The following is a 22,473-nucleotide window of genomic DNA, read 5'->3' as shown; positions in this document are numbered from 1 at the left end:
GCAGTGTTTTTTTGCCCGAGGGCGTGTTCTGCAGTCTCTGTGTCCACACACACGCGCGTGTTCAGTCGCAGACTCCTGACAAGAGCCGTGACAGGCCCTGACCCTGCTGAGTGGCACACACCCCGTGGCCAGGCTTCCCCCGACGGTGGCGACAGAGGGAAGCCTGAGGCTGCCAGCTGTGCCTTGGTGTTTACAATGAGCTGTGGGTCGATAAAGGGCATGGTGTGGTTTGCTCATTCATTGAAGAAGCCTCAGTTTTAATTTACAGTTTTGTGATGGGAGCTTAATGTACAGAATGGACCTTAAACACTTCAGTAGCTGTTTTTCCATTCAAGACAAAAAGAAGGCAGTTGGGGGGGTGTGTGTGTGTGTGTGTCCCTGTGTGTCCCTGTGTGTGTGTGTGTCCCTGTGTGTGTGTCCCTGTGTGTGTGTGTGTCCCCGTGTGTGTGGGTCCCTGTGTGTCCGTGTGTGTGTGTGTGTCCCCGTATGTGTGTGTTCCTGTGTGTGTGTCCCCCTGTGTGTGTGTGTGTGTGTCCCTGTATGTGTGTGTGTTCCTGTGTGTGTGTGTGTCCTCATGTGTGTGTGGGGGGGTCCCTATGTGTGTGTCCGTGTGTGTGTGGGTCCCTGTGTGTGTGTCCCTGTCTGTGTGTGTGTCCCTGTCTGTGTGTGTGTCCCTGTGTGTGTGTGTGTGGGGGGGGGGTCCCTGTGTGTGTGTGTGTGTGTCCCCGTATATGTGTGTGTTCGTGTGTGTGTGTCTTCATGTGTGTGTGTGGGGTCCCTGTGTGTGTGTGTGTGTGTGTGTGTGTGGGTCCCTGTGTGTGTGTGTGTCCCCGTGTGTGTGTGTGGGTCCCTGTATGTGGGTCCCCGTGTGAGTGTGTGTGTGGATCCCTGTATGTGTGTCCCTGTGTGTGTGGGTCCCTGTGTGTGTGGGTCCCTGTGTGGGGGTGTGTGTCCTTGTGTATGTGAGTCCCTGTGTGTGTGTGTGTGTCCCTGTGTGTGTGTGTGTCCCCGTGTGTGTATGTGGATCCCCTTATGTGTGTCCCTGTGTGTGTGGGTCCCTGTGTGTCCGTGTGTGTGTGTGTCCCTGTGTGTGTGTGTGAGTGTCCCTGTGTGTGGGTCCCTGTGTGTGTGTGTGGGTCCCCGTGTGTGTGGGTCCCTGTGTGTCCGTGTGTGTGGGTCCCTGTTTGTGTGTGTATCCCTCTGTGTGTGTGTGTGTGTGTGTGTCCCCGTGTGTGTCCCCCTGTGTGTGTGTCCCCTTGTGTGTTTGTGTGTCCCTGTGTGTGTGTGTCCCTGTGTGTGTTTCTGTGTGCGTGTGGATCCCTGTGTATGTGTGTGTCCCTGTGTGTGTGTGTGGGTCCCCGTGTGTGTGGGTCCCTGTGTGTGTGTGTGTGTGTATCCCTGTATGTGTGTCCCTGTGTGTGTGTGTCTGTGTGTGTGGGTGGGTCCCTGTGTGTGTCTGTGTCCCCGTGTGTGTGGGACCCTGTGTGTCCGTGTGTGTGTGTGTCCCCGTATGTGTGTGTTCCTGTGTGTGTGTGTGTGTCCCTGTGTGTGTGTGTCCTCGTGTGTGTGTGTGTCCCCGTGTGTGTGTCCCTGTGTGTGTGTGTGTGTCCCTGTGTGTGTCCCTGTGTGTGTGTGTGTCCCTCTGTGTGTGTGTGTGTGTTCCTGTGTGTGTGTGTCCCCGTGTGTGTGTGTGGGGGTCCGTGTGTGTCCCCCTGTGTGTGTGTCCGTGTGTGTGTGCGTGTGTGTGTGGGGGTCCCCGTGTGTGTGGGTCCCTGTGTGTGTGGGGGTCCCTGTGTGTGTGTCCATGTGTGCCTGTGTGTTCCTGTATGTGTGTGTCCCCGTGTGTGTGTGTGTGTGTGGGTGTGTGGGTCCCCGTGTGTGTGCGTGGGTCCCCGTGTGTGTGGGTCCCTGTGTATGTGTCCATGTGTGCCTGTGTGTTCCTGTGTGTGTGTCCCCGTGTGTGTGTGTGTCCCCGTGTGTGTGTGGGTCCCTGTGTGTGTGTGGGCCCTGGAGACAAGGCGGTGAGTGTGGACAGGGAGCCCGGCGCCCTCTCCGCTGCAGAGGAGAGGCAGGGCAGACAGGTGTGAGCAGACGGGCTCCTGACGCCTGGCCGGTGGTGACGGGTCATGTGCCCGCTGCTGGGGGAGGAGGCCCTGAGGTCGGGCACTTAACCCCAGGTGGCCCTGGCAGAGCTGAAGCCGAGTTCCGGGGTGGGGGTGTGGATAGTTTAAGAGAGTTTTTATTGGTTAAAAGTATGTAAGAAGCATCCCTCCCTGCCTCCCTCTCTCAGGGTAAACAGTGACCAGTTGATAGTACCTGGTCCTTGAGACGCTGGAGGGGTGGCCCCCGGGGTGGGGGATGGACACGGGGTCAGGGACTTGGGGAGTGAGTGTCCCGACATGGACGCAAGGTTCCGGACACGTGCTGGAGCTGGTTAGGAGCCAGGGTGAGGGGGCACCCTGCCTTGGGGTGTTGGCAGAGTGCGCGCGCGGGGGTCTGGCCCACGGTGAGGGCTGGGGGCTGGGGCTGGCACCCGCAGCCCGCAGGGGAAGCCGGGTGGGCAGAGCTGGCGTGTTCAGGTAGGCGATTTCGCGAGAGTGGCGGCCTCCGAGGGGGAAGGCGGGGGCGAGGTCATGCACCACAGCTGGCAGGCCTCGGTCTGCTGAGGGCAGCTGGTGTGGTCCAGAGGACCTGCACTTCGCGTGCTGGCCCGGTTGTGAGTGGCGAGTGGCGGGGGAAGCGAAGAGGCGGTCAGAGAATGGCAGGGCCAGGCCTGCCCAGGTGGTGCTGCCGAGACTCGGGGAGAAGCTGGCGCCCAGGAAGAGCGGGAGCCCCTGTGGGCGGCGGGCCCCGTGTCAGCACCCAGCCCTGCAGGGGCCGCGGAAAGGGTGGGGTGCGGATGCCGGGCCAGAGGCAGAGAGGGGGAGGAAGTCAGAAATCGGGATGGGGGATGCTGGGGAGGCTGGGGGAGCCTCCGGGGGACCTGCCCTGCAGGCCGGCAGACACCTCCGTGGGCTCTGTTCCTGGGGCTGCCTGTGGGGGATGCCAGCCCCCTCCTGCTCGGCCTTGGAGGGCCCTGCTCCTCAGTGACGGCATTTCCAGTGGCTTATGTGTCTTTCAAGTACAGTGGAGGTTGACTTAAATCCCAAGTTCTCTGTATGTTGGAATCTATCTCCTTGGACCTGGAAATGCGCAGTCCATGGTGGGCAGGTACGACCTCCAGGGAAGACAGCCTCACTCCACCCACGGTGTGGGCGGGGTGGGGTCCGTCCTCGCCAGGGCAGGGTTGGGGAAACAGCAGCCATCAGATTCCTGTTGAAATTGCAAATTTCTGGCGGTTAGGAGCTATGCGTGTGTATGTCAGATGTGGCACTCAGTGTCAAGGAACTCAGATAAGGACTGTGGCAGCGCGGAGGGAAATTCAGACTTGACGTCCCCTGAAAACTAGTTTGCGGTGTGGCGCATCACGTGCTCACGCAGGTAGGGATGTTGGTTCTTCAGGACTCAGGCGGGTTTCCAGCCAGAGTCAGATCAGAAAGCTGGACACAGCATCTGATGGCCGTGGAGGGTGCTCTCTGGGCCTTTCGGTGGCTGGCAGGCAGGTGCAGGCCCTCCAGGCTGGCGCCCACCTCCAGCCCAGCTGGGCCCTAGTCCTGCCTCTCCGCATGCCCCAGGCTCCCCGTGTGACGGCCGGGCCCCCCACCCCCCGCACCCCCTTCAGATGCGGGCAGTCAGCCATCCAAGGCCCGTGCAGCCCAGCCCTGGCCCTGGGCATGCAGCCGGCCCCCCTGCCGCCCTCAGGAGCCCCCTCGGTTCACGCTGTTGCTGATGGTGGACAGGCAGGCTCGATCAGGTTTGCACGGGCTGGTGCTTCTGCGGGGAAACAGTAACGCGTGTGCACAGTTTTACATACATTCCAGTGGTGGTGGTGGTTTAGTCGCTAAGTCGTGTCTGACTCTTGCCACCCCGTGAACAGAGGAGCTAGGCAGGCTGCAGTCCAGGAGTTTCTCTAGGCAAGAATACTGGAGTGGGTAGCCTATCCCTTCTCCAAGGGATCTTTCTGACCCAGGAATTGAGCCCGGGTTTCCTGCATTGCAGGCGGGTTCTTTACCAACTGAGCCACCAGGGAAGCCTTTTCTAATGGTACCCAAGGCTATAAAGTGGTAATAACCTCCCTGACCCCCCCAGCCCCCCTAGCTGCCGGACCAGCGTGTGTCCTCCGTGCGGGCTCCTGGCCCCCTCCCACTCCTGCCTGCTTCTCTGGAGGGTCAGCATCCCAAGTGCTGTTCTCTGCTCGGCTGGGTCTGTGGTGGGCTTCGTTTCTCCCCCACTTGACTGAGTATTTTTTAATACTTGCATAGAGAAAAGAGAGTTAGTTGCCTTGTTACTTATTAAAACTGCTTTTTCTGCTGAGAGCTCAACTGTGAAGTTTTTAGAGTACCCAGAGAGTCTCCTCTTACTTGTAGGGTGATTCTAAGACAGATGTATTCAAAATCTTGAGTTTAACTTATTTCAGTTTTAATTTATTTCATCACTAAATCCAAGACCTGTTACTCTTGCAAATATACAACGTTTATGTTTTGGAGTCTATTTAAGTGAAAGATATATGTTAAAAACATATTTGAGATTTTTGTATAGCTTTGGTTTATGTGAAAGTTGAATTTCCAGAGTTTTATTCAAATGACAGGGATATGAAAATAGGGGTTAGTTGTATTGGTTGACTTTTCAGTTCAGTTCAGTTGCTCTATCATGTCCGACTCTTTGAAACCCCATGGTCTGCAGAACACCAGGCTTCCCTGTCCATCACCTACTCCCGGCGCTTGCTCAAATTCATGTCCACTGAATTAGCAATGCTACCTAACCATCTTATCCTCTGTTGTCCCCTTCTCCTTTTGCCCTCAGTCTTTCCCAGCATCAGGGTCCTTTCCAATGAGTCAGTTCTTCAATCAGGTGGCCAGAGTATTGGAACTTCAGCTTCAGCATCAGTCCTTCCAGTGAATATTCAGGACTGATTTCCTTTAGGATGGACTGGTTGGAGCTCCTTGCAGTGCAAGGTCTTCTCCAACACCACAGTTCAAAAGCAATTCTTTGGCCCTGAGCTTTCTTCATAGTCTAGCTCTCACATCCATACATGACTACTAGAAAAACCATAGCTCTGGCTATGCGGACCTTTGTTGGTAAAGTAGTTTCTCTGCTTTTTAATATGCTGTCTAGGTTTGTTGTAGGTTTTCTTCCAAGGAGCAAGTGTCTTTTAATTTCATGGCTGCAGTCACCATCTGCAGTGATTTTGGAGTCCAAGAAGATAGTCTGTCAATGTTTCCACTGTTTCCCCTTCTGTTTGCCATGAAGTGAAGGGACCGGATGCTATGATCTTAGTTTTCTGAATGTTGAGCTTTAAGCCAACTTTTTCACTCTCCTCTCTCACTTTCATCAAGAGGCTCTTTAGTTCTTCATTTTCTGCCATAAGGGTGGTGTTATCTGCATATCTGAGGTTATTGATATTTCTCCCAGCAGTCTTGATTCCAGCTGGTGCTTCATCCAGCATGGCATTTCGCATGATATACTTGGCATATAAGTTAAATAAGCAGGGTGACAACATACAGCCTTGACGTATTCCTTTCCCAATTTGGAACTAGTCTGTTGTTCCATGTCCAGTTCTAACTGTTGCTTCCTGACCTGCATACAGGTTTCTCAGGAGGCAGGTAAGGTGGTCTGGTATTCCCATCTCTTTGAGAATTTTCCAGTTTGTTGTGATCCACACAGTCAGAAGTTCTGGTGTAGTCAGTAAAGCAGAAGTGGATGTTTTTCTGGAACGCTCTTTTTCTGTGATCCAGTGGATGTTGGCAATCTGATGTCTGGTTCCTGTGCCTCCAGCTTGAACACCTGGAAGTTCAACGTTCATGTCCTGTTGAAGCCTGGCTTGGAGAATTTTGAGCACTGCTTTGCTGGCGTGTGAGATGCATGCAAGTGTGTGGTAGTTGGAACATTCTTTGGCATTGCCTTTTAGTAAAATCTGTTACTGGTTTCCTTGACCATAGGAAGTTGGCTTCCAATTTTTTTTGAGCATGTTGGGAAAATTCATTGTAAGGCAGGTTTCTTCTGTTATGTCCAGCGCGGCACAGGGTAGTAAAATAACACGGGATGTGACGCTCTGCGAGGCGATGCCCCTGGTCCCTGGAGTCCCCGAGCAGGGCCTGAGCTCGGGGGAGGCTGTGGCCGCGGGGCTCCCACCTGAGGCTGCTGTCCAGTGTGTGTGCGGGGCCCGCCTCACCCTGAGGACGGGGCATGGGCAGCTCCGCACGGCCTCGGGGCTGGAGAGGGCTGCCCATGTGCACACTGCTGGGGCTGGGTCTCTCCTGTCCCTCGTGTGTGTGGTGGAGCGGGGCGGCCGCAGATGGACAGGGTTGGCGGCTGCCGTCCGGGGCCGCAGTGTCCCGTGCCTTCATGTGGGTGGGGTCTTGGCGTCCTTTGGACCCTTTGTTGGGAAATGGCAGCCTTGGGAGGGAGGCCTGGTCAGGCTGTATGGCCTGGGGGAGGTGGGGGGTGGCGGGGCCCCCTGGGGGGTGGCGGGGCCCCCGCCCCGCCCCCCCACTGGTCCTTCTGCTCTGGAGCAAGTCAGCCACTCCAGGGAGTGTATCTGCCCATGTCCGTTCAGCAGCCTCTTCCGTTTCACTTACTCCGTTCCACGTTTTGGTGACGCAGTCTCAAGTACGAGTATGTCCACTTCTCTGAGCTGGCAGCGCATAAGCACCAGGGGGACGTGAGTGAATGGGTTTGAAGCCTCCCGCCGGTGAGAGTTAGCCCGCGGCGTGTCGGGCGTGCCGCTCCGCTCTCTGAGGGGCCGGTGAGGTGAGCGCGGCAGCTGCTGATGTGCCCTTGCCTGGTCTCTGCTTCCAGATTCTGCAGTCCCTCTCGGCGCCGACGAAGACGCTGGAGCAGCAGGTGAACCACGGCCAGCAGGGCCCTCCGGGCGCGGTGCTCCTCGGCCAGGTGAAGGTGGCCCCGGAGCCGGCCGCGGCACCACACCCCCTGCTGCACCTGCAGCCCCAGCAGCTCCTGCAGCTCCAGCAGCCGCCCTACCCCCCGCCTCCGCCGCACCCCTTCCCGCCGCCGCAGGCCCCGCCGCACCCCTTCCCCCAGCCGCCCCTGCCGCGGCCGCAGCTCGCCCACCTGCAGCAGCAGCACCTCCAGCACCTGCAGCGCCTGCAGCAGATGCAGCAGATGCAGCCGGCGCCGACAGCACAGCCGCCTGGCCCGCCCGCCCAGGCCCTGCAGCCCCCGCCGCCCCAGGCGCAGCCCCCGCTGTTCGGACACGACCCGGCGGTGGAGAGTTAGTAACGTGCATCTCTCTCTCCCTCTCCCGAAACCCTTGTACCTTCCCTGAGAGCATTAGAGGGCAGGCTAAGGATCCGCGTCAGAGAAATACTTAGAGAGTGGGGACCATGGTTAGGAGTCGTTAGGTTTCTCCGCTGGTTTGGGCCTCTGTCCCTACCCTGAAGTGAACACTACTGTCCTTGGCGGGCTGCTGCAAGGACCCCTCAGAGCGCTCGGCGCCCAGACATAAACTGTGATGGTTCCCAGTTTTGAATCACATAATATGGGGAATCGAATAGCTCCATTTGTTAGCAACTGTTTTTGTAGGACCTTTTGCAGAGGTCCTCAGACATCATGGGCAAGTGTGACTAACTTCATAAATTCACACTGAACTCTGCAAAATGAGCTTTTTCATGTTTTGTGCACACATTCATAGAGTGGGGCTTCTAATTCATTTTCCTTGTTCTAATTCTTTCCTATTTCTGTTGTAGTCCCAGAAGAAGGCTTCTTACTGGGATGTGTGTTTGCAATTGCGGATTATCCAGAGCAGATGTCTGACAAGCAGCTGCTGGCCACCTGGAAAAGGGTGAGGTCACTGAGATACACCTGCACACATATACACGTGTGCCCACACCTACACACACACACGTGTACCCACACCTACACACACACACACGCGCACGTGTGCCCGCACCTGCGCGCACACACACGTGTGCCTGCACCTGCACACACACACATACATGTGTGCCCGCACCTGCACACACATACACACATGTGCCTGCACCTGCACACACACACGGGTGCCTACTCCTACACACACACACACACGTGTACCCACACCTACACACACACACACACACACACACACACGTGTGCCCGCACCTGCGCACACACACACACGTGTGCCCGCACCTGCGCGCACACATACACGTGTGCCCACACCTGTACACACATACACACGTGTGCCCGCACCTGCACACACACACGTGTGCCTACTCCTACACACACACACACACGTGTGCCCGCACCTGCACACACACACACACGTTTGCCTGCATCTGCACACACACACACACGTGTGCCCACACAGACACACACACTGGGTTGGCCAAGAAGCTCGTTTGTTTTTTCTATAAGATGGCTCTGATAGCACTTAATTGACTTTAACTTCATGCAAAACAATTTTTTAGATTGTTCTGTGACAGCTGTCTTATCAGCGTGCATTCTTTTAAAAAGTTATCAAAATAGGTGAATTTCTGTGCAGCCATTTTAATATTGAAGATGAAAGAAACGAATATTTTTGGCATATTATGCTTAATTATTTCAAGAAAGGTAAAAACACAACTGAAAAGGAAAAAAAGAGCTTTGTACAGTGTATGGAGAAGGTGCTGTGACTGATCAAACATGCCAGAAGTGGTTTGCCAAGGTTCCTGCTGGAGGTTTCTTGCTGGACGGTGCCCCATGGCTGGGTAGACCAGTTGAAGTCAGTACCGCTCAAATCGAGACATTAGCTGAGAACAGTCAACATTATACCACGTGTGAGGCAGCTGACATACTCAGAACATCCACATCCAGCACTGAGAATGAGTTGCACCAGCTTGCCTGTGTTCATTACTTTGATGTTTGGGTTCCACACAAGTGAAGCGAAAAAAGCCTTCTTGACCTTTTTTCCACATGCAGTTTTCTACTGAAACATAACAAAAAATGTTTTGTTTTTAAAACAAATTGTGACCAGCAATGAAAAGATACTGTACAATAATGAACAGAAGAGATCTGGGGGCAAGTGAAATGAACCACCACCAACCACACCAGAGAAGGTGATGTTGTGCATGTGGAGGGGGTGGAAGGGAGTCCTCTATTGTGAGCTCCATCTGGAAGACCAAACGGTTAGTTCCAACAAGCACTCCTCTCGGTTAGGCTGACTGAAAGCAGCACTTTATGAAGAGCACCTGGAATTAATCAACAGAAAACTCACACGCTTCCATCAAGATAACTCAGACTGCATATTTCTTTCATGTGTGATGACCAGGCAAAAACTGTGACAGCTTGTCTGGAAAGTTCTGATTCATGCACCATATTCACCAAACGTTGCAACTTCGAATTTCCATTTATTTCAGTCTTTACAAAATTCTCTTACTGGAAAAATATTTTAATTCCCTAGAAGACTAAAAGGCACCTGAATAGTTCTTTGCTCAGAATGATAAAAAGTCATGGGAATATGGAATTATGAAGCTGCCTGAAAAATGGCAGAAGGTAGTGGAATAGAACGGTGAGCACGTTGTTCAATCAAGTTCTTGGGGCACATTAAAAGTACATCTTTTAGTTAAAAAAATCAAAGGAACTTTTTGGCCAACCCAAGAAAGTTCTCGCCCTTTTGGTAACAGCGTTCCCCTCGCTGCCACATGACCGTGTAACCACTGCAGTTGGGATACAGGACAGTGTGAAAAAATTCAGAAATTCAGAAACTGAATTTAACTTCATCTTGGTTTGCTTTCTTTTCTTCTCTTTAGAATAAAGTTTCTTAAAGGCAGCGCTTCTGGCCCTTAGGGACCAGTTGGCGATACCTGAAACTTTTCTTGCTGTCCCAGCGGGGGGAGTGCTCTTGGCATCTGGGTTGGGGGTCGGGGTGTAGCCGCCCCCCCTGAGACGTGGGGTGCCCCACAGCACAGAACAGCTGGTTTATCTAAAACATCCGCAGCGTCCTGTCTTAGAGAGCATCCCACTCTTCCTCCGGAAGTTCAGATGAAACAGGGCTTAGAGTTCATCTTTGCTGTGTAGTGCGGGGTAGGAAGCCCATGAATATAACTGATGGTTCGTTCACACTTTGGGAAATACACTGTGTACATACGTGGTGGGTCTCGTGAACTCTGTCCCATTGGAGATCGCAAGGCCCTCTTCCCTGGGCGTGGGAGCTGACTGACCGTGGGTCTCGTGTGCGTGCAGATCATCCAGGCGCACGGAGGAGCCGTGGACCCCACGTTCTCGAGCCGCTGCACCCACCTGCTCTGCGAGAGTCAGGTCAGCGGGCTGTTCGCACAGGTGAGGGCTCGGCTCTGCTGGGACTGGGGGCTCTGAGTGACGCTGGGACGGTCATGCTTGGAAAAGTCTTTCTCCCACCTCTGAAGACAGGAAACCGCTGCTCGCTGATTTCCATCCGCCTTTGACCTGTGGACATGTCTGTGGCCCCCGCTTCTCTGCCCGTGAGGACCGGGGAGGAAGGGCAGGTTCCCAGTGAGGGGGAGGTGGACACCGTCCGCCCCAGCAGGGCCGCCCGCCGGCAGCTCCCCATCCTGCGGTTACCTTCAGGGGCAGTTACGTCTTCGTAACTCGCTGTGTTCTCACGGGGCAGCTCTAATTCTGATGATTGGGAGTGTCATCTCCTTCCGTGACTGAAGTCATTTCCTGGGCAGTCAGCTTTCCTCCCCGCGGTCGGCTCTTGTTTCTGTGTTGCGGGCTGTGTTCTAGTTAACCAGTGACACTGTTGTAGTTTTACTAGTTGAGTAAATTGAGTGCTAAGCTCCTGAAATTCCTGTATTTATAGGACTTCAGTAGGAGTGACCTTGTAGTCACACAGCCTCACAGCTGTGTGTGTCACCTGCAGTAAAGCCCCCAGCGACCGGCGTGTACTGTTGTCTTTGCAGGCGATAAAGGAGAGGAAGAGGTGCGTCACGGCGCACTGGCTGAACACGGTCCTGAAGAAGAAGCAGCTGGTGCCGCCCCATCGGGCCCTGCACTTCCCCGTGGCCTTCCCCCCGGGGGGCAAGCCGTGCTCCCAGCACGTAAGGCTCCCCCCGCCTCCCTGAATGGAATAAGCATGTTGTTTCCTTCTCTGTCCTCCTGTAACAGTCACAGCTTCCTGACATTTAACGGGTTCTCCCGAGTCTTGGACACTGTTTAATAAATGCCTACTCCCTGGCGGCTCAGACGGAAAAGCGTCTGCCTGCAGTGCGGGAGACCTGGGTTTGATCCCTGGGTTGGGAAGATCCCCTGGAGAAGGAAATGGCAACCCACTCCAGTATTTTTTTCTGGAAAATCTTATGGACGGAGGGGCCTGGAGGGCTACAGTCCATGGGGTTGCAAAGAGTCAGACACGTTCAATTAAGCCTCTGACCCCAGGAGTGGCCACAGCTGGCCAGACATGGTGTCCTGTTGGTTCTCCCGGTCAGATGAGCCCAAAACCGGGATCAGTGAGAAGAACTGACCACTATTTCTAGGACACTTTGTCACCATGGTGGGAACAGTGTCGAGCTGACCCAGGGAGGCGTCCCCGTTTGGTGTGTTTGCTTCCCGTCCCCCTGGCTGGCTCATGAGCAGCGTTGTCAGCAGTAACAGCGTCCTCAGAGGAGATGTCTCCGCGTGCACCTCAGTGCCGAGGAGGAACGGAAACAGAGCTGACGGAGAAGAGTCTTACTAACCGGGTTAGACCGTCGTCCCATCTTGACCTCACTGGGCCTCTTCTCCCCCAGATTATCTCTGTGACGGGGTTCGTTGACAACGACAGGGACGACCTGAAGCTGATGGCGTACCTGGCAGGTGCCAAGTACACGGGCTACCTGTGCCGGAGCAACACGGTGCTCATCTGCAGAGAGTAAGGCCGGCCGCCGCCCTCGGGCCGCCCGGCGCTGCCCGGGTTCCTGGGACAGCCGGGGTCCCGGGTCAGCCGGGGCCCCGTCTCTCCCCGCCCGGCGCCGTCCCGGGTCAGCCGGGGCCCCGTCTCTCCCCGCCCGGCGCCGCCCCGGGTCCCTCCTTCTGTCAGAGTTCCATGGTGGACATCAGAGTGTGTTGAAAGAGCGGCAGTGATAGTGGTGGCAGAAGAATGAAGTGGGATGACTAAGGCTGCAGTCAGATTAGGTGGCAGTGCTGAGGTGACAGCAGGCCGGGCGATGACCTCACTGTCGCGGGTACACCTCCCTACATCCTGGTCAGCTCTGCAGACCCGTCCCTGCCATGTCCGGTGTGAGCAAGTGTGGGCTGGCTTGTGTTGAACAGAAGTACAAGTTTGAACACCTATAACTCTAATAAATGTGTTTTCTCTCCTCTCCTCTTCCCCACTCCCCACACCAAAAAAGACCGACCGGTTTAAAGTACGAGAAAGCCAAAGAGTGGCGGATCCCGTGTGTGAACGCCCAGTGGCTGGGGGACATCCTGCTGGGGAACTTTGAGGCCCTGCGGCAGACGCAGTGCGGCCGCTACACCGCCTTCGGCCTGCAGGACCCCTTCGCCCCGACCCCGCAGCTGGTGCTGAACCTTCTGGGTAAGTGGGCGGCTCCCGGGCTGCAGGCTGGTGCTCCAGGCGCCGCTCTGGGCTTCAGGGTCTCGTTGGTTTTTATCTCGTTTCCTGCTTCCTCTCCATGCTGTCTCCCTCTGCACCCAGCCCAGGAGTTGTGTTGGTTTGTAATTTTGTTTGCTGTTTTTAATGGACTCTCAGAAGTGAATGGAGTACTCGAAAGCTTTTTGATCTTCTCTCTCGAGCCAGCTCTAGTTTAACTTGCTCTCTGAGATGTGGCATCCCCCCGCCCCCCACGTTCTGCTGCACAAAACCCGAGGAAGGCCGACCGCCCTGACTGTACACCAGATGGTGCTTAACCCCATCTACCCACCTGAGCGTCACTCCAGGACGTGGTCGCTCCAAGCTGCTTTAACACGCGCTCCCGTGAAGGAGCCCGTCCAGGTCTGGTCCTAATGGCGTCAGTCGCAGGAAAGCCCTCGCTGGTTTTGAGCCACAGCCTGCCTGCTGACCTGGACACACCTGGGTGTGACGGCCGCTCTGAAGCCGTGGTGCAGGCGCCGGGCCCTTCCTCGGTGGACGCGTGTCCTCGAGGGCCCAGCCGGGCCGCCAGCCCCACGCGCTGCGCTCGTCAGTCGGCTTCTCGGACGGCAGACCGCAGGGCCCCCAGACTGTACGGGGTGCAGCCCACGCGGGCAGGCGGGGCCACAGGCAGGCGGCTTACTCGGCTGTGTCTCACGGAACCCTCGGCCCCGGCCAGGCTTCCCTGTGGCTGAGGAGCAGTCCTCGCGGTTCCCTTACTGGAGGCCGTCACCGAGCCACGTGTGTCCAGGGTGGCCTGCTCCTGGAGAGGCTCTCGTTTCTGTTGTTACTGATACACGTGCATTTTTAATGGATTTTCTATTGGAAGATGGTGGATTTAGAATAGACTAGCCGTTTGTGCTAGCTTCAGGTGTGCGGCAAAGTGAATCAGTCATATTGTACATATGTGTGTTTTTTTTAGGTTCTTTTCTCGTGTAGCTACTAGAGCATCGAGTAGAGTTGCCTGTACTATATAGCAGGTCCTTATTGTTAACCCGTTTTATATATAATAGTGTGTAGGGGTCCTGAGAAGGCTTTTAAATTGATGACGGGTCCTTTATTTACATAGTGTTTCTGAAAAGTAACCTGTTTTTTCTCTTCAGATGCTTGGAGAGTTCCGTTGAAAGTGTCAGCAGAGTTGTTGATGGTATGTCAAGTTGGTCCCCTCACTGTGGCTTTACTGTATTACAAAGTGGCAGGGATGCATTTGTATCTGTGACTAATTTTAGTAATCGGCTGTCATGACAGTGCGGGCTGACCCCTCTCGCCTGTTGTAAGCCCTCGGTGCACCTGTGTCTTCTTCCTCCTGGCTGATGGCACTGGGAGTTAATTCACACGACACTCGTTAGCCCGTGGCTTCTTCAGAGAGCTGCGTGACTGCCTTCAGGGCTGCAGAGCGGGAGAGCGGGGGAGACCGTGTGTTTCCGTGCAGTCGGGAGGCGGGAACTGGGGCGCCAGCGTGCCAGCCCTGACCGCAGCTCCTCGCTTCCAGTCCGCGGGCCGGGGTCTCTGCGGGCCGCTTTCAGGGTGGGCCGTTCTGCACTGGCGTGCCAGGGGTGGTTGGTAGGAAATGAGAAAGGGCTGCCTTGCACCTGGGGGGAGGGCCCTCTCCACCCTCACCTCAGATGGAGAGGTGGTTGCTCCCGATAGAACGTAAACGAGTGTGCTGTGGAAGAAGGTCTGCGTCAGAGGCCAGGGCGGGCTGAGGGGGCAGCAGCCGCAGCGCGAGGCTGCCTGTGGGGCCCCAGGCACTGGCCCCCCACCGGACTCGGCGTCTCTGCAGGTCAGGGCCTCCAGCTGGTGTTAGGAGCGCGGGCACCATGCTCGGGTCCTGGAGTGGCTGTCAGAGGCCTGCCCTCGCCTCCAGAGTGCTGTGACCCGCCCGTCCTGCACCCTCAGAGGGGAACCTCCATCTTTCTGGAGGGGTGTAATTGCAATCTTGTTTTCCAAATTCCGTTGGGACACACAAAATATTTGAAGTAAGAAGTGTTTTGAAAAGTTCACGGTTGCGGATTAAATCTGTCACAAGAGCTGAGGGGGTGAAGACGTCCTAAAGCGCTGTTGGGTCTGGTGAACAGGGAGGGCGGCCGGCCCCAGGGCCTCCCTGGGCGGCTCACGGCGCCCGTGGTCTCTGCCGGCTGTGCAGTGGGGAGTGCTTCTTGTATGAGGTCAGGTGGGTGGAAAGCGCTCAGAAGCTGCTGTGTTACTGGGGGGGCTGACCAAGGTAAGTCATTCTTTAATTACAGGGTGTAAGACTACCTCCCAAACCGAAGCAGAATGAAGTAACTAATATCCAGCCTTCTTCCAAAAGAGCCAGGTAGGAAGAACCACCTTGTTTTTTTATGGTTGATGATCGTTTACAGTGTGATCTAGGAAATGGTGGCAGTTGGGAAGTTTCTGAGATTTTCACGTGGAAGGGCTTCCCCGGTGACGCTGGCGCTAAGGAACCCGCCTGCCAGTGCAAGCGACATAAGAGGCACGGGTTCAGTCCCCGGGTTGGGAAGAGCCCCTGGAGGAGGGCCTGGCTGCCCGCTCCAGTATTCCTGCCTGAGGGTCCCATGGACAGAGGAGCCTGGCGGGCTGCAATCCTTGGGGTCGCGGAGAGTCAGACATGACTGAGCAGCTGAACCCCCAGGACTTGGAAGGATGTGCTTGCTTGCATCGCAGCTGTATCGTGACATCTCTCATTTCATTGTTGGAGATAAACGGGGAACAGCCAGTGTCTTTTCCTTTTTTATTAAAGAAAGACAGTCCAATCTTTTTATTTTTTTCTATCTCGCTGGAACCCCTGTTCTGTGAAACGAGCTCTGGTGGGACAGGGCGGGGGTGCTGGAGCCCCGCTCCAGGCATCCTCTGCATGTCCGGAGCCCGTGTGCGACCCCTGGCCCAGGTCGGGAGGGGATGGAGCCCCTCTGTGGGCCTGGGGCAGGGTGTGCTCAGACTTGTCCTGGTCTCGCCTGCTGAAGCTAAGCCGGTGGTGCATCTAGAACCCAGAGACCCCTGGGCCGCATTGATTGAGGGTCTTCGTCTCTTCCTCGCTCCTCAGCCCCTTCCTTCCAGTTCCGACAGCCACCCAGGCTAGGGGTTGTTGGATTCTTTAGTAAAAGACTAATTATGTGATTATAATACATCATGAAAATGCCACAGGTTTTTTTATTTAATAGACTGTCTCAAATATAAGCTAGAAATAGGGTGTGAAAAATTTAAGGAAAGGAAAAAAAGAAGTTTAATATAAAGTATGTGGTTGAGTCAAACCAGCTTTGTTCTGCGTCAGAGCTTCTGGGGTGAGATGGGGTCTGTGGGAGATGGTGGGGGGCCGGGACCACAGGGGGCCCTGGAAGCCCCCCTCCCGCCCTCACAGACCCCCAGGGCCAGCTCGGGCTGGGGCGTGGTACCTGATCGGCCCCTGCCCTGGGGGTGCCAGGCGAGAGTCCTTCGGGGTGACTGTAAATGGTGGGAAAGCACAGGTGAGTCACTGCACTTTGCTTTAAGGAAAGAAAATCACACACAGGTGAGGCTCTCAGAGCTTGTTAAAGCTGTTAAAATTAAAATCTCTTGTTTGGTAAAGAACATACTAGAAGTAATAGCCATTCTCTTCTATGTGTGTTTCATAGAATTGAAGATATTCCACCTCCCACCAAGAAGTTAACACCGGAACTGACCCCTTTTGTGCTTTTCACTGGATTTGAGCCTGTTCAAGTTCAACAGTACATAAAGGTGAAATTTCCTTCTGTTTTGCATAAGGACTTTTAGGAATGTTCCTTTCTGTTTATATTTGCTTTAGTCTAGCCGTTTTGTTAAGTTAACATGTAATCAGGAATATCGTGTTGTAACGGTGTTCATCGTGTGCATTTATAAATTGCGTCATCATTACATCGTTGCCTTCCCGCATCGTTCTTGCTGCTGCTTCCTCTTTAGACGCTTGCTTGCTTGTTATGACGACTCAGGTGAGGAGGCCAGGAGCAGTCTTGTAATCACACATTAGCAGAGCCGCGCAAATACCGTTTTCATAGGGACGTTAGCTTACGAGAGTAGCTGGGCCCCTTCAGGTTTCCCTAACGAACCCACCGTCTTCTCAAGACTTGTTCTCTCGGGTGCAGCGGGCCCAGGGTTCAGTGGTGTATTTGTATTTATTTACATAAATGCACTTCTGGAAGTAACACCAGGAGGGATTGTGGGCTTGTGTTTTGTTATGTGGGTGTCTGGGGAGGGGATGGTTATAGTATAGTTGACCTGTATCACAGGGATTCAAACATTTCCCTTTATTTTTTTAAGGAAAAGAAACAATTATAAAAGTGTTTTTTTAAATAAATATAAAATTGCTACTATAAAATTCTTTTTTTACTTTTAAAATTGGGTATAAAGAGATCAACTTTTACATGTCTAGGTCTAAAGTCGATTTTTATGTCATCGTTTCTTAGAGCCTGTGTCTTAAGGTGCCTTGTCTACACTCACTGTGGCGTAGAGAGCCTGGGAGGTTCGCTCCTCGGGTAGCAAACGGCCTTGTTCTCAGAGCTTTCTGCTGCTTCAAAGGGGTGTCCAGCGGGGGTCCTGCTTCAGTCTTGGCTTGTGTGGCACTGATTAGGGAAATTGTCGCTTCCAGTTTCCACTTGGCTTGCACGGTGGCGTAGGTCTGGCTCACCGCTTTCACCCTTTCTGTGGCCGAGAGCCCCATTCAGGGTCTAGACAGTTCCCAGCCGTGGGCGGTCGGGCAGGCGGGCGGCTCTGCAGACAGGACGGTCTCTCTGTTCCCGGCCCCCAGAAGCTCTACATCCTGGGCGGGGAGGTGGCCGAGTCCGCACAGAAGTGCACCCACCTCATCGCCAGCAAGGTGACGCGGACGGTCAAGTTCCTGACGGCCATCTCCGTGGTGAAGCACATCGTCACCCCCGAGTGGCTGGAGGAGTGCTTCAAGTGCCAGAAGTTCATCGGTAAGTGGCCGGGCCGCGCCACGGGGACTGGGTGCCCAGGTGGGAGGGCTTGCCTTGAAATCTGTCTCTGTTTTCATCCCAGCAAACGCCGAGTTCAGTTTTTAAGTCTGTGAATTTAAATGGATAAATAACAGATTATTTCACGTCCCAGTGAGTCACTTGATGCCTTGCATCTTACTGTGAAATACGGTGTGGTGATTGGGGAGAGTTCTGTGGCCCCGCCTGGCTGTTTCCTGATGACTCGTCCTGTCTGTTAACGCTGGCTGTCGAACGGGGTTCCAGGTGTGGGATGGTGGCCGGAGTGGGGCCCGGGAGCCCAGGAGTATCCTGGGAACAGGGGCACCCACCCCAGGACAGGCGGGGCCTCTGCGGTGGGACCGCCACCCCGCTGCTGTGCCCCCGCACGCATCCTGCCGGGGCTGCATGGTGCGGCCCTGCACCGGGGTGGCGTCCACCGTGTCCCTGCCCGGCCCGCCCGCTCTCGGTCGTCTGTGGGGAGCACTGTGGCGTCTGTAGCCGCTGCTGCCCCAGGCCGACTCTCGTTTACCCCATTTCCTCACGTCCACTTCTGTCTCATCCGTGGAGATGACACCGTTCCCACGTCACCCGCTGTGACCAGTGGCCACCGGCCGGGCTGGTCTCGTGTCCTCCCCGCTCTTCCCGCCAGTTGTGACCACCTGGGAGCTTTTGGCAAAGCAAGAGCGTCCTGGGCTCGTCTTAGGCTTTTCTGCCCTGACACCGGCACCAGCGTGTCCCAAGGACCCCCACCACCCCCAGTGGCTCCGGGCAGACCCGGGGAGCTGACGGCGCTTGGGCCAGTGGGCTCTGGCTGCGCCAAGCCAACTCCCACGGTGCGTCTCGTGTCCGTATCCGGCGCCAGTCCCACAGCACAGGGCTCCCGCGTGTCTCTCCCTTCCCGCGTCTGCGCTCCAGCAGCGAGACGCCTGCTCCCCAGGTCCTAAATGCACCAGCTCCCTGGACGAGTCCCCTGTGTGTAGGCAGCCCCCTCGGCCACCCCTGTGCCCCCAGCCTGCAGCGCGACCCCCGCCTGGGCTCTGACGGCGTAAGACAGCGCTTCCAGCCACGGGGACGGGCGTTTTGACTTTGTATTTACACAGTTTGAGACGCCAGTTGTGCAGGTTCTTTCTTTCTGGAATACACATGCCCTTTGTGCTGCTGTGGGAAGTTTGATCTTCAGGTTGACTCTTGCCACAACTCTGACCAAGTTAATGTGACTCTGCTGCTCTTCTTAGAAACCCAGGGTGGTTGGAGCTGCTGTGTTCCTCTCAGAGTCCTCCCTCCTCACACACGCACTGCTCCTCCTCCGTCTCAGCTCTTCAGCAGGCGCACAGCCTTGATCCTGCTGTAGAAACTGGCATTTCAGATGGATCACTCCATGCATGACAGTGCTTTGCGCATTCTTTAACTTTGTTTTTTAGACACTCTTCTCTTTGACCTAGTGTGGTGCCTTTTTCAGCTGGTGGCTGGTGGGCCTGCATTTCTAGCACTTGTTAAATCTCCGTGTCTCCTGAGTGACGTGACGGAGTCAGTGACTGTGGTCTCTGAGCTGAAAATGGTTTTCTCGTTTTTAAGGCGTTGTTTTAAAAAGAGTGACAGACCCAGCGTGTGGCCCGTCAGCATGTCCTCTGACTCAGCCCGACCCTGGACTGTTGGTTTGGTTACGATGATGAAATGAAATGCTTTTCTGAACGAGTTGTATTCATAAGAAGATTAAAACATTTTGTGATCTTTACTTTTTGACAAATTAGGTATTGTTTAAAAATTCTTAGAGCCTCAGAATCTGGTCGAACCATTCTTTGTCAATTGTTCGTGTGTGAAAGGAACTTGTTCCTGGTCCATCTGTGAACTGTGGCTAATGAGTCTCAGCCGGAGTCCAGTGGCTCTGAACTCACTGGTCCCTGAGAGCACACGCTGGCTGTGACGCTGGTTCCCGGGCTGTCCCTCCGCACGGGCGCCCTTCACCTGCGTCTGGGTTGGGGTGCTGAGGCCCCCCAACAGTGTGAAGCTACAGCTGAGGGGGTGGGGAGCCGCCCAGGGGTGAGAGGAGGGTCCATGGCTTTCGGGACATTCGTTCCTAAAAGCTGAGAAACAATGGTCCAGGAGGAAGAGTGTCTTTGGCCTGACTTTTTTCCGGAGGAAAGTCACTGAAATACAGTCGGGGAGACTTTCTCGCTGACAGGTTTCTCCCGGGGCGCCTGGGGCTGGTCACACGCGGTGCCCCCCAGTGCCAGGTCCTGTCTGATCCCGTGCTGTCTTCCTCTGCAGACGAGCAGAACTACCTTCTCCGAGACGCGGAGGCTGAGGTGCTTTTCTCCTTCAGTCTGGAGGAGTCCTTGAGGAGGGCCCACGCTGCTCCGCTCTTCAAGGTACGCCTGGACGGGAGCTCAGCTCAGCTGCTGCCGCTGGGCGGCCGTGACAGAGCAGGCGGCTCTGTCCTCCCGGGTGTGTGCCGGGGCTAAGAGGATCGATACAGAGAGAGATGCATTACACATAACCCGGGTTCAAAGAGCATGTTACGAATAATTTGTAAGATTTAAATTTTTTTTTTTGCTTTTAACAACTATTCTCATAAAATGTATATTCAGCTGGAAAATGGAGATCATTCTTGAGAAAATACTAACTGAATATGTGTCTAATAATTCTAGACTATGGTGTTTAAATGTTTCTAAGAACAGTTTAGAAAATTTTTTTGTATCAAACTGGCTTAGTAGATTAATAGAGGTATTTTTTTTTTTTTTGGTTCTGTTTTGTTTTTTTACTCTTAAGGAGCCAACTTAGGAATCAAAAGAGATTTGCAGTACTGAGTTAAGAGTACATTACCTAAAATAGCCTGTGTTTTTCTAAATATTTGAGGAGTTTAAAACAAGATGGTATTTTTTGTACATTTAAGAGTAAGAGTGTTAGAAAATTTTAACCATCAAAATCATTTTATACTCCATCTGAGCTTTAGAAATTGTGAGAAATGTTCTTATTCTTGCTCTTATCACAGCATACTTCATGTCTTACAAGAATTAACATTCTAGTTGCTCTTTAATAATTATAGGTCACACCTAGCATATGAGGGTGCTTATTTTTGAAATTCCATGTCTGAAATTCCAGGCCCACTTCATGTGGGGACTAGGGGGGTCTAGCACCATGTAGCTCCATGAAATTAGGCATTTAGTCAAATTTCTTGGGTAGAGTGACAAATTACAGACACGGAAAATTCAGTTTGAAACCAATACACATATTTTCATTTTTAGGCGAAATACTTTTACATCACTCCTGGGATCTGCCCGAGCCTGTCAACCATGAAAGCAATTGTGGAGTGTGCGGGAGGCAAAGTGTTGTCTAAACAGCCGTCTTTCCGGAAACTCATGGAACATAAGCAGAATAAGGTGCAGAGAAGTGAAACACTGTTGAATGCGTCAGTGTCATGTATGAGGCTCAGTAACCAAGAAGCTGCTTTTCTTTTCCTTAGAGTTTGTCAGAAATAATTTTAATATCCTGTGAAAATGACCTTCACTTGTGTCGAGAATATTTTGCCAGAGGAATAGGTATGTTCATTGCTCTGCTGCGTGTCGGTGTGTGTGGGTGCGGGCAGGTGCGTCTGTTTGACGGGTTTTGTCTCTGTTCCTGGCAGATGTTCACAACGCGGAGTTTGTTCTCACTGGAGTGCTCACTCAGACACTGGACTACGAGTCATATCCTTTGGGAAGGTGGTGGGTGGGCCCCTCTCCCCGGGAGCCCCCAGGCTAGGGCACGCCTGCCAGGGCTAGTGGTGGAGCCGCTGGGAGGCCCGCTGAGCCCTGTGGCCTATTCTCTAGAGTAGGCGCTCTCCCGCCCTCTGTGTTTAGGTCTGAGAGCCCGTTCTGCGCTGCCTTTCCTTACAGAAGGAAGACTTGGCATAAAGCTCACCTGAGCCGTCTGTGGGTGACCACTCGGGCCTCTCCTCGCGTCTGCAGCCTGAAGGCAGCCGCGGGCGGAGGCCTGGGCCGCAGGGCCTGGCAGGCACCCTCCAGGGGGAGGCAGGGCCTGGGCCGTGCTGGGGGTGGGCCACACTGCTGTGGGTTGTTTTCCTCAACACGCCCACGTATAAATTCAACTGACGCCCGCGCTGCTGCCAGGACCACGGCCTGCCCCCGGCCCGTGCCCGCAGACGCCCTTGTTTTCCAGCTGCTTTCTTCAGGACAAGCGTTTTTAAAGCAGGAAGACAAATATATTAAATATGTTGCATCTTATTTAAGATGGGTAATTTTATTCTGAGGAAACATAAATTATGTTTTGTATTATACAACTTTTAAGAGCCCACATTAGGTTTTATGATTCATTTGCCGGATTTTTAAATGTTTTCACAACACTGTTAATGGAACTTTAGCTGCAAATAGAAATGATGTAAATAAAGACCTTGCTATCTCTAAATTATGGATCTTAAAGATTTGAAATGTTTTGTACTTTTATTTTTATTTCATATACTCTTTTCTTTTATATTGAAATCTTGCCCACATTTTAAATAAATGTACTTTTGAACTTTGCTTAGAATTGAGTGATTCCTTTGTTATGACACATTTTTTGGTATAGTTTATATAGTGTTTGCATTAAGCTGGATCACATTTTAAGTAATTTCACGGCAAAATATTTTCTGGTAGGATTTTCTCTCGTGGAAGTAATCTTCTATCAAGGTGAGACATAAACTCCTGAGCAGAGGTTGTTCACAACATTAGCAGTTGGGACAGCACGGGCACCAGCCGGCCAGACTCGTTAACACGACAGGAGCCCACACCTCTGCCTGTTCCAGATGCGGCTCTAATGCACTTCCTGTCGGGCTGCAGGCACAGAGACGGCCGTGGAGACCATCGACTCGCCAGTGACCGCTGACGTCCGAGCGTGTCTGACGCCCCGCAGGTGTTGGTACGCTCC

General features: G+C 53.9%; 1 protein-coding gene across 3 annotated transcripts in view; it reads left to right on the top strand.

The window, feature by feature from the left end:
* PAXIP1 (PAX interacting protein 1) overlaps positions 1-22,095 on the top strand; it is a 39,940-nt gene extending 17,845 nt beyond the window's left edge. For all 3 annotated transcript variants that reach the window (XM_061166194.1, XM_061166193.1, XM_061166195.1), the window contains 15 exons: positions 6,898-7,330; positions 7,806-7,900; positions 10,258-10,353; positions 10,956-11,093; positions 11,781-11,902; positions 12,384-12,568; positions 13,726-13,769; positions 14,869-14,939; positions 16,237-16,339; positions 17,385-17,553; positions 19,840-19,940; positions 20,817-20,951; positions 21,035-21,110; positions 21,197-21,257; positions 21,647-22,095. In XM_061166194.1, the coding sequence (XP_061022177.1) occupies positions 6,898-7,330; positions 7,806-7,900; positions 10,258-10,353; positions 10,956-11,093; positions 11,781-11,902; positions 12,384-12,568; positions 13,726-13,769; positions 14,869-14,939; positions 16,237-16,339; positions 17,385-17,553; positions 19,840-19,940; positions 20,817-20,951; positions 21,035-21,110; positions 21,197-21,257; positions 21,647-21,662 (1,845 nt within the window). In that variant the 3' untranslated portion in view covers positions 21,663-22,095. The remainder of the gene's footprint in view (positions 1-6,897; positions 7,331-7,805; positions 7,901-10,257; positions 10,354-10,955; positions 11,094-11,780; positions 11,903-12,383; positions 12,569-13,725; positions 13,770-14,868; positions 14,940-16,236; positions 16,340-17,384; positions 17,554-19,839; positions 19,941-20,816; positions 20,952-21,034; positions 21,111-21,196; positions 21,258-21,646) is intronic.
* The last annotated feature ends 378 nt before the right edge of the window (positions 22,096-22,473 follow it).

Source organism: Dama dama, chromosome 18, assembly GCF_033118175.1.
Source record: "Dama dama isolate Ldn47 chromosome 18, ASM3311817v1, whole genome shotgun sequence".
In the NCBI taxonomy this organism is placed as follows: domain Eukaryota; kingdom Metazoa; phylum Chordata; class Mammalia; order Artiodactyla; family Cervidae; genus Dama; species Dama dama.
Note: the sequence above shows the minus strand (reverse complement) of the source record. Positions and strands in the feature narration are given on the sequence as shown.